Source organism: Trypanosoma cruzi, genomic scaffold (genome assembly GCF_000209065.1).
Source record: "Trypanosoma cruzi strain CL Brener 1047053516271 genomic scaffold, whole genome shotgun sequence".
Taxonomy (NCBI): Eukaryota; Euglenozoa; class Kinetoplastea; order Trypanosomatida; family Trypanosomatidae; genus Trypanosoma; species Trypanosoma cruzi.
The window spans coordinates 57,165-69,408 of record NW_001849384.1 but is presented as its reverse complement, the minus strand read 5'-3'; the positions used below and the strand labels follow the sequence as shown (position 1 = coordinate 69,408).

The following is a 12,244-nucleotide window of genomic DNA, read 5'->3' as shown; positions in this document are numbered from 1 at the left end:
AGTTAACTCCAACAACAAGAAATAAAAACAAAAAGGCGTACCTCTCCACAGTCCCCGCCCAATAAGAAAGAGAGAAAAACAAACAAACAAAGAAAAAAAAAAAATAGGTGCAGAACTCTTTCCTCCCCACCCCTTCATACAATAAAAAGGAAAAATAAAATAAAATAAAAAAAAAAAAAAGAAAGAAAGGGAGATTTGGGCATCAACGAATAAAAAGGTGGTAAAATCAAATCAAAGACAAGAGGAATGAAACCAATCCTTCCATCATCATCATCATCGTTAGCGCCCCACCCCCTTCCCTTCCTTCCCTCCCTCCCTATTATTTATCTCCACTCACTCTTTTCGTTGTTTCTGTCCCCTCATCTCCCTCACTCTTTTTTTTTTTTTTCTTTTCTTCCCTCAATTCCCTTTCATGTATGCAAATTGAAAGTTGGAAAGAGTACGAGATTCAAATCTAAGGCGCATTTCATTCCATCGTTTTTATTATGTATGTTTCCACCCATATACATACATAAATATACATATGTATACATGTATATTCTCTTTTTACACCTTTCACACATTGTATAACGCAGTAAGCTGAACACATTCCCACCCCTTCCCAACTGGGGACAATCAAAAATGTTTATTGATGGATGGAGTATGAACCTGGCATTACTCTCCAACTGTTCTTTCTTCCACTTTTAATACTCTCTCTTCTCTTCCTCTCTATTCTCTTCTCTTTTTTTTTTCTTTTATTTTCCTTTTTTTTTTTTTTGTGTGTGTGTTTTGTTTTGTTTTCTTCTGCAGGTTTATTAACCATTTTTTTCTTTCCTTTTTTTTTTTTTTTCTCCGTCAAAAATGTGTTCTCATGTTTTGATTCAATTAAATTCTTTTTTTTTTGTTTTTTTTTCTGTTCTGTTCTCGCTGCTGCGCTCTTTTTTTGCCCAAACAAATTCGACGACAGGGGGAGTGGGGGCTTCCACTTTGCCTCCTCCGTTGTGCTCTCTCTCTCTCTCTCTCTTGTTGGGCCTCGCTCCCCCTCGCCAGACGAGCGTGAAGGGGTACACAAGCCACAGCATGTGTGGGCGTGGCTGCCAATCCCCCTCGGGCACACACACCCACAGAAAAAAAGAAAAAAAAAAGGAAAAATCTTCATTAAGAACCCAACAAAAACAAAAAAAATCAAAAAAATAAAATAAAATAAACAAAAACATGAACTTGTCCCAATTCTGTTTTGATAAACTGCCTCGGTTTTTTTTTTTTTTCTTCCGATTTTCAGATGGAAAATACACAAGGACGGCGCATCTCTTTCGTCACTCAGTTCCCTTTCACTGTTTCCACCCTAACCTTTCTTTAGTACCGCCTTCTTTTTTTTTTTTTATTGTTTTTCTTTTCCACCTTCCACCACCACCTCCTCCTGCCCCCTCCTTGGTCATTCCCAGAAACAGTGATAAGGTCACCCCCCGACGCCATGACCGACTCGTGTCCTCTTTTTTCGCACTCACATCCCTCAAATATTGGCGAGCGGGGCCTCGTTGAGCGTGTGCAGGAAACGGCACTTTCTGCGGTTGCAGCAACTTTTTATGAAATGGCGACACACCACATTGACATTCACTTTACTGCCAGATCCACATGTCTGCATGGCGTCAGAATTATTCGTTATACATGAAGGGTTTAGAGTGTTAATGCCGATGGATTGCGATGGTGCAACGCTGGGGCCTTTCATTGAAATAATTTGGTGCGTAACAGGGGTGACATGTTGGCTCTTCTGCTCTTGTAGAGAGGTCTGCGGATACGTCTGTGGCACTGCGACAGTCGTCAAAATGTAGAGAAGAGGACAATTGGAAGCTTGTTGTTGTTGTTGTTGTTGTTGCTGCATCGGCGGAAGAAACATGGACTGCATCGCTGACACGGGTGTTCCATCGGGACTTTTTGATGGGACGAATCGAGTTGCTCCCTCTTCGGGGCCTTCCCTCATCTGCGTTACGCCGTACATCCCGTTCGCTGTCCACAACACTGTGCGTGGAAGAACACTTGCTGCAACTACTGAACCCTGTTGGGAGACGGTAAACAGGGGTGCCTGATGCGGATTCACCAGGCCATCATTGGTACAATTTTGAACGTCGTTAGGGGAAACCAAAGACGGTGCCCGGTTCGGTTGAGGAAAACCCTGGGAAAAAACCGGGGCGGAGTTGGGCATTCGGTAGTTTTGGCTGCACGCGTCAACATAAAACATCCTGCTGCTTTCCACTCTCTTAGAATTCAACAGTCCCACTTCCGCGATGCCTCTTCGTCACTCAACTCGGATTGACTCGTGCAAGCAATGAACGTCTACAAAAAGTAGAGTTTTTTTTTTTTTCTTCGCGTTCCTTGACTTTGAAGTTTCCTTTCCGCACGTATTTTGTGTGCGTGGAGGTGGGTGGGTGGGTAGAGGCAACAACCACAAGGAATTAAAAAAAAAAAAAAAAAACAAGACACAATCCTACAAGGAAAGACACGGTGATAAACCGAATGAAATGTAAAGAATAGCAATCATAATAAACAATCGCAGCAAAAAAAATAAAAAAATAAAAAAAATAAATAAAACAAGAGCAAAAGCCATGTACATGCACACAGGTACAAAAACAAAACAAAAAAAAAAAGATAAACATGCAAATGTAACCAAATCATTTATCAGAAGACGTCGTGAAGTACTGCTTGGCAATGCCGTCTGTGCGAGAGCGCAAGAGAAGCATTACTTGCACGCGTTCAGTTCTATCCAACCTCTCCGTCTTGGCCATTTGGACCAGCACTTGGCTTGATTGCCCCAAAAGTGCCGTCAGTATGCGCCCGCTTCGTTGCCGCGAGGTGAGGGGCTCCGTGTGCAGTAGGTTGCCGCCCAGCAACTCTATCTCCTGGTCAAGAACTTGCATGAGATGGAGCAGATACGCCACATGAGTTTCTGGAAGTGGTCGTTTACCCTCCCGCAGCGCGAGAGAGTGAAATGCCCCATAGTACGATCGTACAACTACTTCGTTGAGGAATTCAACAAACAGCTCATCGTCAAGGTTATTTTTGGCTGTCCGAAACTGCATCCCAACATATATTTTAAAGCGATGAGCAGAATCCTTCATAACGGAAGACGTCACAGGCATCTTTTCTAAAGTCCTTGCGTCAGTGAGATCTGACAGAAAACTCAGCACGGACTGTTCCAAAACCCTTCCAATGTGCCTCTCAAACTCCTCCTTTGTCTCCATTGTTGACGCTCTTGCCTGCTCCGCAATCACTCTTCGTTGGTGTTCCATTAAGTTCTCAGTGTCACACAATACAGGAATGAGTTGCTGTGTGACGTCTTTTTCCCCAAACTCCCGCACCATTTTTTGGTAGCGATTCAAGTTGCTCAGGCAAACTAACCACTCCTCTAACTGCGAGCTGGTGCGGCCCCGTGCAACAACGGCATCAACGAATGCTTCTCCTAATGTTTGTACAAGCCTAAAAAAATGTACGGCGTACATTTCATGCTGACGGGGCTCACTCCATGCGAACACACGCAGAAAAACCGCAAAAAGAGCCTGAAGCAAATCTTGAAAAAGTCCAGGGGAGTGGTTGAAATGCACCGTATTTCGCATAAGAGGTTCCAGTGCCTCATTCGTCACAATACTCGACATCCATGCAGAAATATGACTTTCACACAAGGGAAACCAAGATGACAAGAAATCTGTAAAGCAACTTGCTAAAGTACGGCATATGGACGCCGTTCCATCCTCAGGATCAAGAACACCTACGAGATCCATCACCAACCCGTATGTGGAGACAAGAAATCCAAGCGTATCACCAAGGGGATCCGGTTCAGGTGCGCGAATAAGGCACGCTAAAATACGAGTCACAACATTACGAAGTGGGACACTCATGGCGTTGACAATGCTTTCAATACGGCACATGGTAACAGCCATTACGGAAGAAGACCCAGACATTTTGGCAAAGGAAAAGGCACGTTTGCATCTTTCAGTTACATCCGTAATCAACGTATACAGGCAATGAGCTTTGCCGGTTAGTTGCGCTGCATCTTCTCGTTTCTCAAGATCCGGTAGGAACAGGTCGGTCGCGGTTTCACGCACCACACCACGGCGATGTTCACGCAACACACGTCCATCCAATTTTTCCAACGCCTCTACCAAGGGTTTGGTATCTCGTTGCGCCTCCTGAAGAATGACATCGTTGATTTTCATGTCCTTATCAATGAGAAGAAGAATATTCTTCAGTTCCTCTACCACTCGTCCCGCCTCATGCGGATTAAAGGCCGAAGAAGATGTTAATGACCCCGAGCTCATTTCTTCTAAAGATAACAAAGTATCAATTACGTTAGAATAAGTTGCATCAAGTGACTCCTTTACAAGCTGCTTTGTTACATGTGTCGTCATATTACCACGGTATTTTACCAGCAGGGCCACGGAATTGGTGCATAGATCCCGAGAATTTCGGTCCGCCAAGTTGGAGTGCGTGCAGACAGCGCTTAACAGGGCAACCGTTTCAAGTTCCCCGTGAATCAAGTAGCGGCGACAGTATGCCTTAATAATTGCCACACCAATGTCGTCAATATCACCCAAAATATCAACTAGACGTAAAAACATATTGTGATGGTCTTTACTCCATGCATCTTGAGATATTTTACCGGATCCCACTTTTGGTACGGTGACGTTTTCTTCTTCCTCTAGGTTGATTGGAGGGGGTCGTGCATTGTGATCATTGTTAAGACAACACATACTACACAGGGTCGTTGCACTTTCAATACTATATGGATATTCGTTTTTATGAGAGGTGGTGGCTTGTGACAACAAGACGGAAGAGAAATGATAACCCCGAATTCCAACATTCCAATCAGAAAAGGGCTCATTTTCACAACCGCCACTTTTACTGGGCGCATCATTCAAAGACGACGCAGCAGAAGTACGCAGTGGGGAGTTCGGTCGTGCTACACTCGCATAAAGAGCGTCGTCTACGGTGATTGTTGCGGAGGCTAACGGCTTCCCTCGTGAGGGGGAGCAAAGACAGGACGTCTGGGACAAAAAAAGCTCAAGAACAATGGCATAATTCCTGAAATGCTCACGGGCGCCCTTCGGAACCATCAATGTGGCACGACTATTGGGTTGCCACGTGTACGTGCCGTTTTTCAAAGTACTTTTGCCCGGCACAACTGCCGAAGCAACACGATGACTTTCCTGTTGCAGAGTCCAAATTGCTTTGATGCGTTTTGGTAGATTTTTTTTCGCACCGCCAACATTTTTAGAAGCATCGCTCCCGGAAATACCACTAAGATGTACGCGAGTGAGGGAGAGTGTGATGGACCCGCCAAAGCATTCGCCACGTTGGGGCCCATGAATGTCTTCCCAAACCTTCTTGGCATGCATTTCTTTATTGTTTTTCCCATTCAATTCTACATTCAGCATATGAAGTCGTCGCCTCACTTCCTCAAGGCAATGTTCCTGAAACTTTTCATTGTCTGCAAAATGTATAAAATTTTCTAACCGTCTGTATGGGTCTTCACCATTCCAAGTTTTGTCATGCGTGAAGGCTACGTAAAGGTACTGCAGCTCTTCTGCGACATCCGTGGTGGAGGCACGACGGAGGACGTTCTTCGCAAATATTCCCACAGCACCCGGATCAAGGGACCGATCAAGAAATCTTTTAAGCAAAACCGCAAGCATCTCCTTTCGCATCTCTGTTCCACAATCCACTGGGTCCCACGGTGTACGTTGTGTTACTGCCTTAATTGCATCCGCTAACAGAGACATCAGAGAGCTTTGAGACGATGCAATTTCGTTTTTCCTATCGTTTTCGGCCCAAGAGGACATGGTGCGACGTGCACTTTCTGCAAGCACCGGGGTGGTGTCTTCTCTAGCTGCCTTTTGGATGACAGACAACCGCGATGCAAACGTCAAACGGACGGATTCCCTCAGCTCCTCAAAGGACAACCCCGTCATGTATTCTCGGGGGACCTCGATGGACTTCAGCCAGGAGGGGTCCGCCATCCACGAGGGCATGTATGACCGCCGGGCAACTTGCGCCATCCTCCTTTCCTCCGCCTGCGCCGCCACAAATGCAGAGCCCGGATACTCCATTTGACATTCGCGGCCGTAAGGCAAAAGACAACCCACACCTTACCAAACAAACACACAAATCAATCAGCCGCTAGCTCTGCGTCCGTCAAAAAATCCGTCAGCAATTGCCCCGGAATAATTGTCAGGATAAGGCCTTTTCCACTCTATCCTTACACAACGAAAAAGAAGATGACAAAGGAAGACGACAGCTTGCTTCATTGCACACAGCATCCCCTTCCTCAGATGAATATGTACAACACGCATATACAGGTGAAGCAATCAACTCATTATTCAGTTTACAATAAAAAAGCTCGTTTTGAAATCACAACGTGGTAGTCGTTGGGCTCCTTTGCGCAGCGCACAAAAAAAAAAAAAAAGCACCAAAAAACAATACCAAACTGAAATAGTAATAATAATAAGGCTTTTCCATGAAGCGTTGGTTAGCTCCATATTTTCTCGGATGCCCAGTCGTGTAACATGTCTGAGGGCAAAGCGGTGAATGCTTCATGACGTCGCCTCTTTTTGGTAAAGGAGAAGTTGCTTGGTGTGCACTAACTGACGACGTAACTGCTCCGCCAACAAATTTCGGCGCCGAACGTACATGAGCAGTTCGTGAAGCTCTTCATTCACCTTGGCTGATAAGGCTTCCACCCTGCCATCACGGAAGGTCCACTGATTGACTTCGACCACCGGTACTTCAGGGACATCCTCGTAATGTTCCCTTCGAAGTCGACGTGCATAAGTGTTTAGATTTGAAGCAATTCGGGCGGCTAACGTATCCTCGTCCACAAACACCTCTCGCCGTTGTTGCCGAGAGAAAAAGGAGACGCCATCACTATCAGAACCACAACCAAGAGTGTCGCCACAGTAGCGCTGGGCTTCAGCATTCACTTCTTTTGGGGCTCTCTCCCCCTTCCCGCTGCTGAGCATGCGCATGTAGAAGCAGTACGGGAACTCTCCACCATCAGCATCCCTCGTTCCTCGCTTTGGATGTTTATTCGCGCCCGTATCGCTGATCCCACTTCTGACGCCGCCAGCGAATAGCCGATCCTCATCCTCCAGCACCTCTCTGCCCTCCTCCTCGCGACCGCTGACACCGAAAAGGGCCCGTATTTGTTCACACCAAACCGCGTACCGCTCCGTATCACTTAAAGCAGTGTCGGACAGGCGCATGCTTCGCCGCCGGTCCTCCTCCTCGCCAAAAAAAAAAAAAAAAAAGGGGAATGGCGGCTAATCCAAGCACAGCAACTCCCGCAACAACAACAACAACAAAAAATCCACAAGCAAAAGCCAAAATAAAAGAAAAAATCCCACACCATAAAAAAGAAACGGAACAGGACTGCGCGTAAATTCATAAATCCATCAGAGGCTGCGGCGACAGGGGATAACATCGACGTGGTCCTAACAACTTTTCACCCACTCGTCTCTACACCAAAAAAAGAAAAAAAAGAGTTGAAAAAAAACTCTTTCATTTTTTTTTTTTGTTCCTTTTCGCCTCGTGCCTTACATGATTTCTTCACCCAGCCGATATGCATCAAAAGAAAAAAGCTCCTACATTTTTTTTTTTATTATTATTTACATGCATTTGTTCCTCGCTTCTTTTGTTGCTTTTTTATTTTTCTTTTACAAATTATTTAATTCTCTTCTTTTTTTTTTTTTTTTTCCTCCCCTTCTTAAGAAGAATGCCTCACGAAAAAATAAAAAAAAACGGAAAAATCAACTCCCTTTCGCTTCTCCGCTCTTATATATGATATATATCATTGTGACCACATTCTTGTTTCCTTTCTTCTTGCCTTCATACGTTCTATCATCGCTCCACGCCTCTTCTTCCCGTTCCCCCAACATCAGAAGGTAAAAAAAAAAGAAAAAAAAAATGAGGAGAGACACGCAAGCACACTACTTCTTACCAGTGCCACCGCTGGTGCCAAGACCAAGCGTGCTCTTGTAAGAATCGTAGATCCACCACTGCAGTCCGGTGAGCGTGCCAATCATGAGGATACGCGCCACAAGCCCCTTGGTGCAGAGATTAACGTATCCCATCTCGGCGGCGATCTGACCATAGCCCTTGCCTGCATTTGCCGCCTTACCACGGGCAGAGACAAGGGAATCGGCAGGATGCGAAACAATAGCGCACACAATACCTGCAATATAACCCGAGGCAAAAGTAATACTGAGCTGTGTTGCCTTACTGTACTCATTCTTTGGTTTCGTAAAGAAATACGTGTAGAACAGTCGCACCACCTTCTCAAAGAAGTAAAACTTCGCCATCGTATACGGGACTTGACGGGACCAGAGCGGGACAAGTGACTTGAACGGGAAGCCGGATTTGGGATCAGCTCGCATTGCAGCAAGAGCGGCGCCAAAGGCGGTGGGAAACGTTCCACTAGGAGAGGTCTGAACCTTCACCTTCACCATTTCCATCGGGCAGAGACCAATGTCAGCAAAGAATTCGGCACTGGCTGAGCCCGCAAGCCAAATGAGGCCCTCATACTGCTTTGCTGCCTGCTCGCCGGCGAGGTTAGCATACAAATCCTTAAAGACCTCATACAAGCCAAATTTAAATGCACCCTGAATGGAGTACCCAAAGAGGGTGGGCAACCAGCCCTTCCATATGCCTTTCGAGCCACAGCCATCCTCCGAGAGGACCACCTTGAAGCCGGAAAAGATGCCCTTAAACTTTTCAGGACTCACCTGCATGTTGCACTTTACAACATCAAGTGGGCAAACCAAAGTGTGTGTCAGGCCGCACGAGATGACACCACCGCCCAGACACTTGAGATAGTACGAGTTTGTGTGGGGAATGTCCGGGTTGAGATAACGTGCATCCCAAGGCTTTTTCGCCGTCATAGCTGCCAATTATTTTTTCCTTTTCTTGCTTTATCAGTATTGTTGCTTGGTTGCTTAAATTCCCGCAAGGTACCCGTTAGAAAAATAAATAAATGAATAAATAAATAACGGCGGATGTAAGAACAGAAAAGAGAGACGCGAGGGTGCAAACCACCATTAATATAACACGGGAACTCAAACGGCTACATAATAACAACAATAATAATACATACGGCTGAGATAAGAGGAGGAGGTACGGAAACACAAAATTAACAAACATTAATTTTTATTCAGAGTACGGCAACAATTTAAACGAAACAAAGAAAAACAACAACAACAACAAAAAAAAAAAAAAAACCCGACAACAAGTCAAACAGCGCAGCATGGAAAAGAAAGGGAGAAAAAAAAAAAAAAAGCTGTTAAATTGGCGAGCCCAGTACCACACTAATTGAATTTCCTACCGAGGTTTTGGTAGGCGGCGGGAATAAATGTGGTAAATTGCATGCACAAAACAATCCCATCTTGACCCTCACCAACCCTTCCATCTGACCTACTTTTTCATATGACCTTTCTTTCATCTTCCTCATCTTTCATGCAGCATCCCCTTTAGAAAAAAAAAAAAAATAATAATAATAACAATAATAAGTAAATGAAAAAGAAATTTTAATTATGTTTTTGTCCGCTTTTATCTTCCGACACTTCACAGTCGATAAATGTGTGGTTCGGATGAGTTTTTCGCCACTCATTCGACTCGTGTTCTAAGACGGTTCCATAAGTCTGCATGTCGGCATCTTCGTACTCCTCAACCAACTCTCCCGCAAACCCCTCCGGCCTAAAGAAACGCACCCCAACGTAGGAAATAACCATCGTTCCAACAACCATTACAACCGTGCCCAAAAAGAGTACAACGCTCCCAAACATCGATACCACAATGAGGACAACACTGAACGCAATCGGCACACCACCCCAAAGTGACGCCGCAATGAGGCCTCCTGGGGCCCTGTAAGGACGCTCTAGAAAAGGCTGCTTAAACCGAAGTTCCAAGAACACAACAAGAATCGCAATAAGGCGCAAACAATATAAAATTTGGTCCAGCTCCACTAAAGTTTGAAAGGAAAAAAACACAGAAAGAAGACAAGTAACGACTGCGTTAACAAGTGTGGCATTAATCGGTGTCCCATAGTTGGGGTCATACTGTGACAACCATCCAGACAAATATGGAAATGCGTTGAGTGTCCCCATGCCCGCCAAAGAGCGAGAAGTTGTTGCCAAAAGTGTTGTCATGAGCCCCACTGTTGAAATAACGCCCCCAACAGTCACTACAACAGCCATCGCATACCCACCAACGGCCTCCCCCACCTTCACCCAAAAGCCATTATCCCACTCATCAAATGGCGTTTCCGCCAAAGCCTCAGCACTGGCTCCCACTAATATAGGAGGAATGTACGTGGCCAGGGCAGAAATAATCATGAGTCCAAGAGCCCGAATAAAGGTTGGATTAGGATTGCTTACTTCCTCAATGACATTACCCGCGCTGTCAAACCCGGAAAAATTCCAAGCAACAACAGGGAGAAATACTGACCAATTGATATTCTCTGGAACGTAACCTATTCGCTCCCAATCAAACCCATAAGGAAGCTGCAAGAGAAACATCAAGAGAAAGGGTAGAAGGGTCACCAACATCACTCCTACACTTAATGTTCCGACGACTTGAACCCCCACAATATTTATTATTGCACATATGCCCAAAAAACACACTTTTATAAGAGTTTTTTCAAAAAAATTGAGATTCAGAAGCGTCGCGCAATAATCTGCAAGAACTGTCGGATATATGCTGTTGTCAACAAAATTTAAAAAAGCCGTCCATATGACAGTACAAAATGTAAACCACGAGGCACATGAAACATTCACCCACATAATAGGACCCGCGTTGGACGGGATTGCACAGGATAATTCTGCAACGCACAATGACACCGGTATGCCCCATAAAAATGGAATAAGACATAGAAAGATTATCGTCAAGAGAGGTCCTCCTGCACTGACAGACTCCTCCAATCCATATCCCCCGCTGATACTTGCAGTGTAAATGACTCCCAATAGTGTGAGTGTCGTCAATGCAGTCTTGGGACGGGATTCCGACTCACCGTCTGGAATACGAAACCGGACTGTCGGAGAGAGATATCTGGTTGTATCGGCGGGATCCGCCTCTATCTGGGTAATTCCCCTCATGGCTCTCTGAGAATGACCACACTCTCTCTCTCTTTCTCTGTTTGTCGTGTAGAAATGTCAGACAAGAAAGAAAAAAAAAAAAGTCGTCTTCTAAGAAATTTCCTTTACCTTTTAACTGCCGGCACCAACAAGCCCCCAGCAAGCAAAAGTAACAAAGAGAGAGGGAAAGAAAGAAAAAAAAAAAAAAAAAAGAGGGACAAAACAAAGTATGTATACCTTCTATAAATAGACAACTGGTGCATTGTGGCAAATACCAGGGTATCAGCGAAAAGCTTACGCACACAAGGTGCCAAAAAAAGTGTGGTGCTTTGATGTGTGGAGAGAGACGGTGGAAAGAAAAAATTGCAGGTGCGCATAGTGGTTTTTAAGATCATTACGACAGAAACAAAAAAACAAACAAAAAAAAAGAGTTTATCAAGCATTTGGTAGAGTGGTCCAAAACAACTATTTCCTCCGTTGCAGGATGGTTGCCACAAACCGACATGTTGGTTCCGCCTTTTTTACAATAAAGGGGTGTCTTAGGGCGTCATCAACACTGGGACGCCGCGCAGGATCCTTTACTAAAAGGAATGACGCAAATTCTCTGCATAGTGAAGACCAACGGTTCGCCGTTCTCATAACTGGCGGTGGCCCCGTGCTCACTGTAAGAAGCGCTCGCATGGGATTCATGCCCATCAACGGTGGTTGTCCATCACACATTTCCAAAAAAAGAATTCCAGCACTCCACACATCGGCCTTGTCATTGTACGCCTTTCCACCTGCGACTTCAGGAGCCATCCAGTACGGTGTCCCAACGAGTGTTCTGCGCATCCCTCCCGGAGAAGTAAGAAGTGTGGCAAAGCCAAAGTCCCCCAATTTTACTTCGCCATTTGAAGATAAGAGAACGTTATCAGACTTTACGTCGCGGTGGACGCATCTAGCGTTATGGAGGCACCGAAGAGCTCGAAGTACCTCTCGTATCAGTGTTGCCAGCTGTGCCTCCGTAAATTCTACTGGTTCTCCCTCCGATGGGATCAGTAAATCTGTCAATTTGCCTCCATCCATTAACTCCATAGCAAGAAATAAATGTTTTCCCTTTCGATAACAATCATAAAGCGTCACAATATTGGGATGATGAAGTGCCATAAGCA

At 45.1% G+C, this 12,244-nt stretch overlaps 6 protein-coding genes across 6 annotated transcripts, besides 18 other annotated features; all 6 read right to left on the bottom strand.

Annotated features, from left to right (window-relative positions):
* Positions 1-12,244: part of a sequence feature (heterozygous, Esmeraldo-like haplotype) that runs on past the window's edge.
* Positions 61-104: a sequence feature (T-rich).
* Positions 144-188: a sequence feature (T-rich).
* Positions 293-412: a sequence feature (GA-rich).
* Positions 501-539: a microsatellite.
* Positions 693-756: a sequence feature (A-rich).
* Positions 802-829: a microsatellite.
* Positions 984-1,003: a microsatellite.
* Positions 1,152-1,187: a sequence feature (T-rich).
* Positions 1,493-2,218, bottom strand: Tc00.1047053509551.60 (hypothetical protein, conserved; the record flags this gene model as incomplete). Its single annotated transcript, XM_809450.1, has 1 exon — positions 1,493-2,218. One exon carries the CDS (start codon positions 2,216-2,218, stop codon positions 1,493-1,495), a length of 726 nt encoding a protein of 241 aa, XP_814543.1.
* Positions 1,832-1,858: a microsatellite.
* Positions 2,431-2,452: a sequence feature (AT_rich).
* Positions 2,504-2,639: a sequence feature (T-rich).
* Positions 2,649-6,080, bottom strand: Tc00.1047053509551.50 (uncharacterized protein; the record flags this gene model as incomplete). The annotated part of the gene is made up of 1 exon (XM_809449.1): positions 2,649-6,080. One exon carries the CDS (start codon positions 6,078-6,080, stop codon positions 2,649-2,651), a length of 3,432 nt encoding a protein of 1,143 aa, XP_814542.1.
* Tc00.1047053509551.40 (hypothetical protein, conserved) lies at positions 6,564-7,232 on the bottom strand (the record flags this gene model as incomplete). Its single annotated transcript, XM_809448.1, has 1 exon — positions 6,564-7,232. One exon carries the CDS (start codon positions 7,230-7,232, stop codon positions 6,564-6,566), a length of 669 nt encoding a protein of 222 aa, XP_814541.1.
* Positions 7,315-7,367: a sequence feature (T-rich).
* Positions 7,616-7,722: a sequence feature (A-rich).
* On the bottom strand, positions 7,956-8,906 carry Tc00.1047053509551.30 (mitochondrial phosphate transporter, putative; the record flags this gene model as incomplete). Its single annotated transcript, XM_809447.1, has 1 exon — positions 7,956-8,906. The coding sequence occupies one exon, from the start codon at positions 8,904-8,906 to the stop codon at positions 7,956-7,958; it is 951 nt and encodes a 316-aa protein (XP_814540.1).
* Positions 8,989-9,014: a microsatellite.
* Positions 9,196-9,300: a sequence feature (T-rich).
* Positions 9,508-9,530: a microsatellite.
* On the bottom strand, positions 9,549-11,114 carry Tc00.1047053509551.20 (amino acid permease, putative; the record flags this gene model as incomplete). Its single annotated transcript, XM_809446.1, has 1 exon — positions 9,549-11,114. One exon carries the CDS (start codon positions 11,112-11,114, stop codon positions 9,549-9,551), a length of 1,566 nt encoding a protein of 521 aa, XP_814539.1.
* Positions 11,260-11,305: a sequence feature (CT-rich).
* On the bottom strand, positions 11,559-12,244 carry Tc00.1047053509551.10 (protein kinase, putative; the record flags this gene model as incomplete). Its single annotated transcript, XM_809445.1, has 1 exon — positions 11,559-12,244. A coding segment is annotated over one exon (686 nt), but the record flags the coding sequence as incomplete, so codon positions are not given.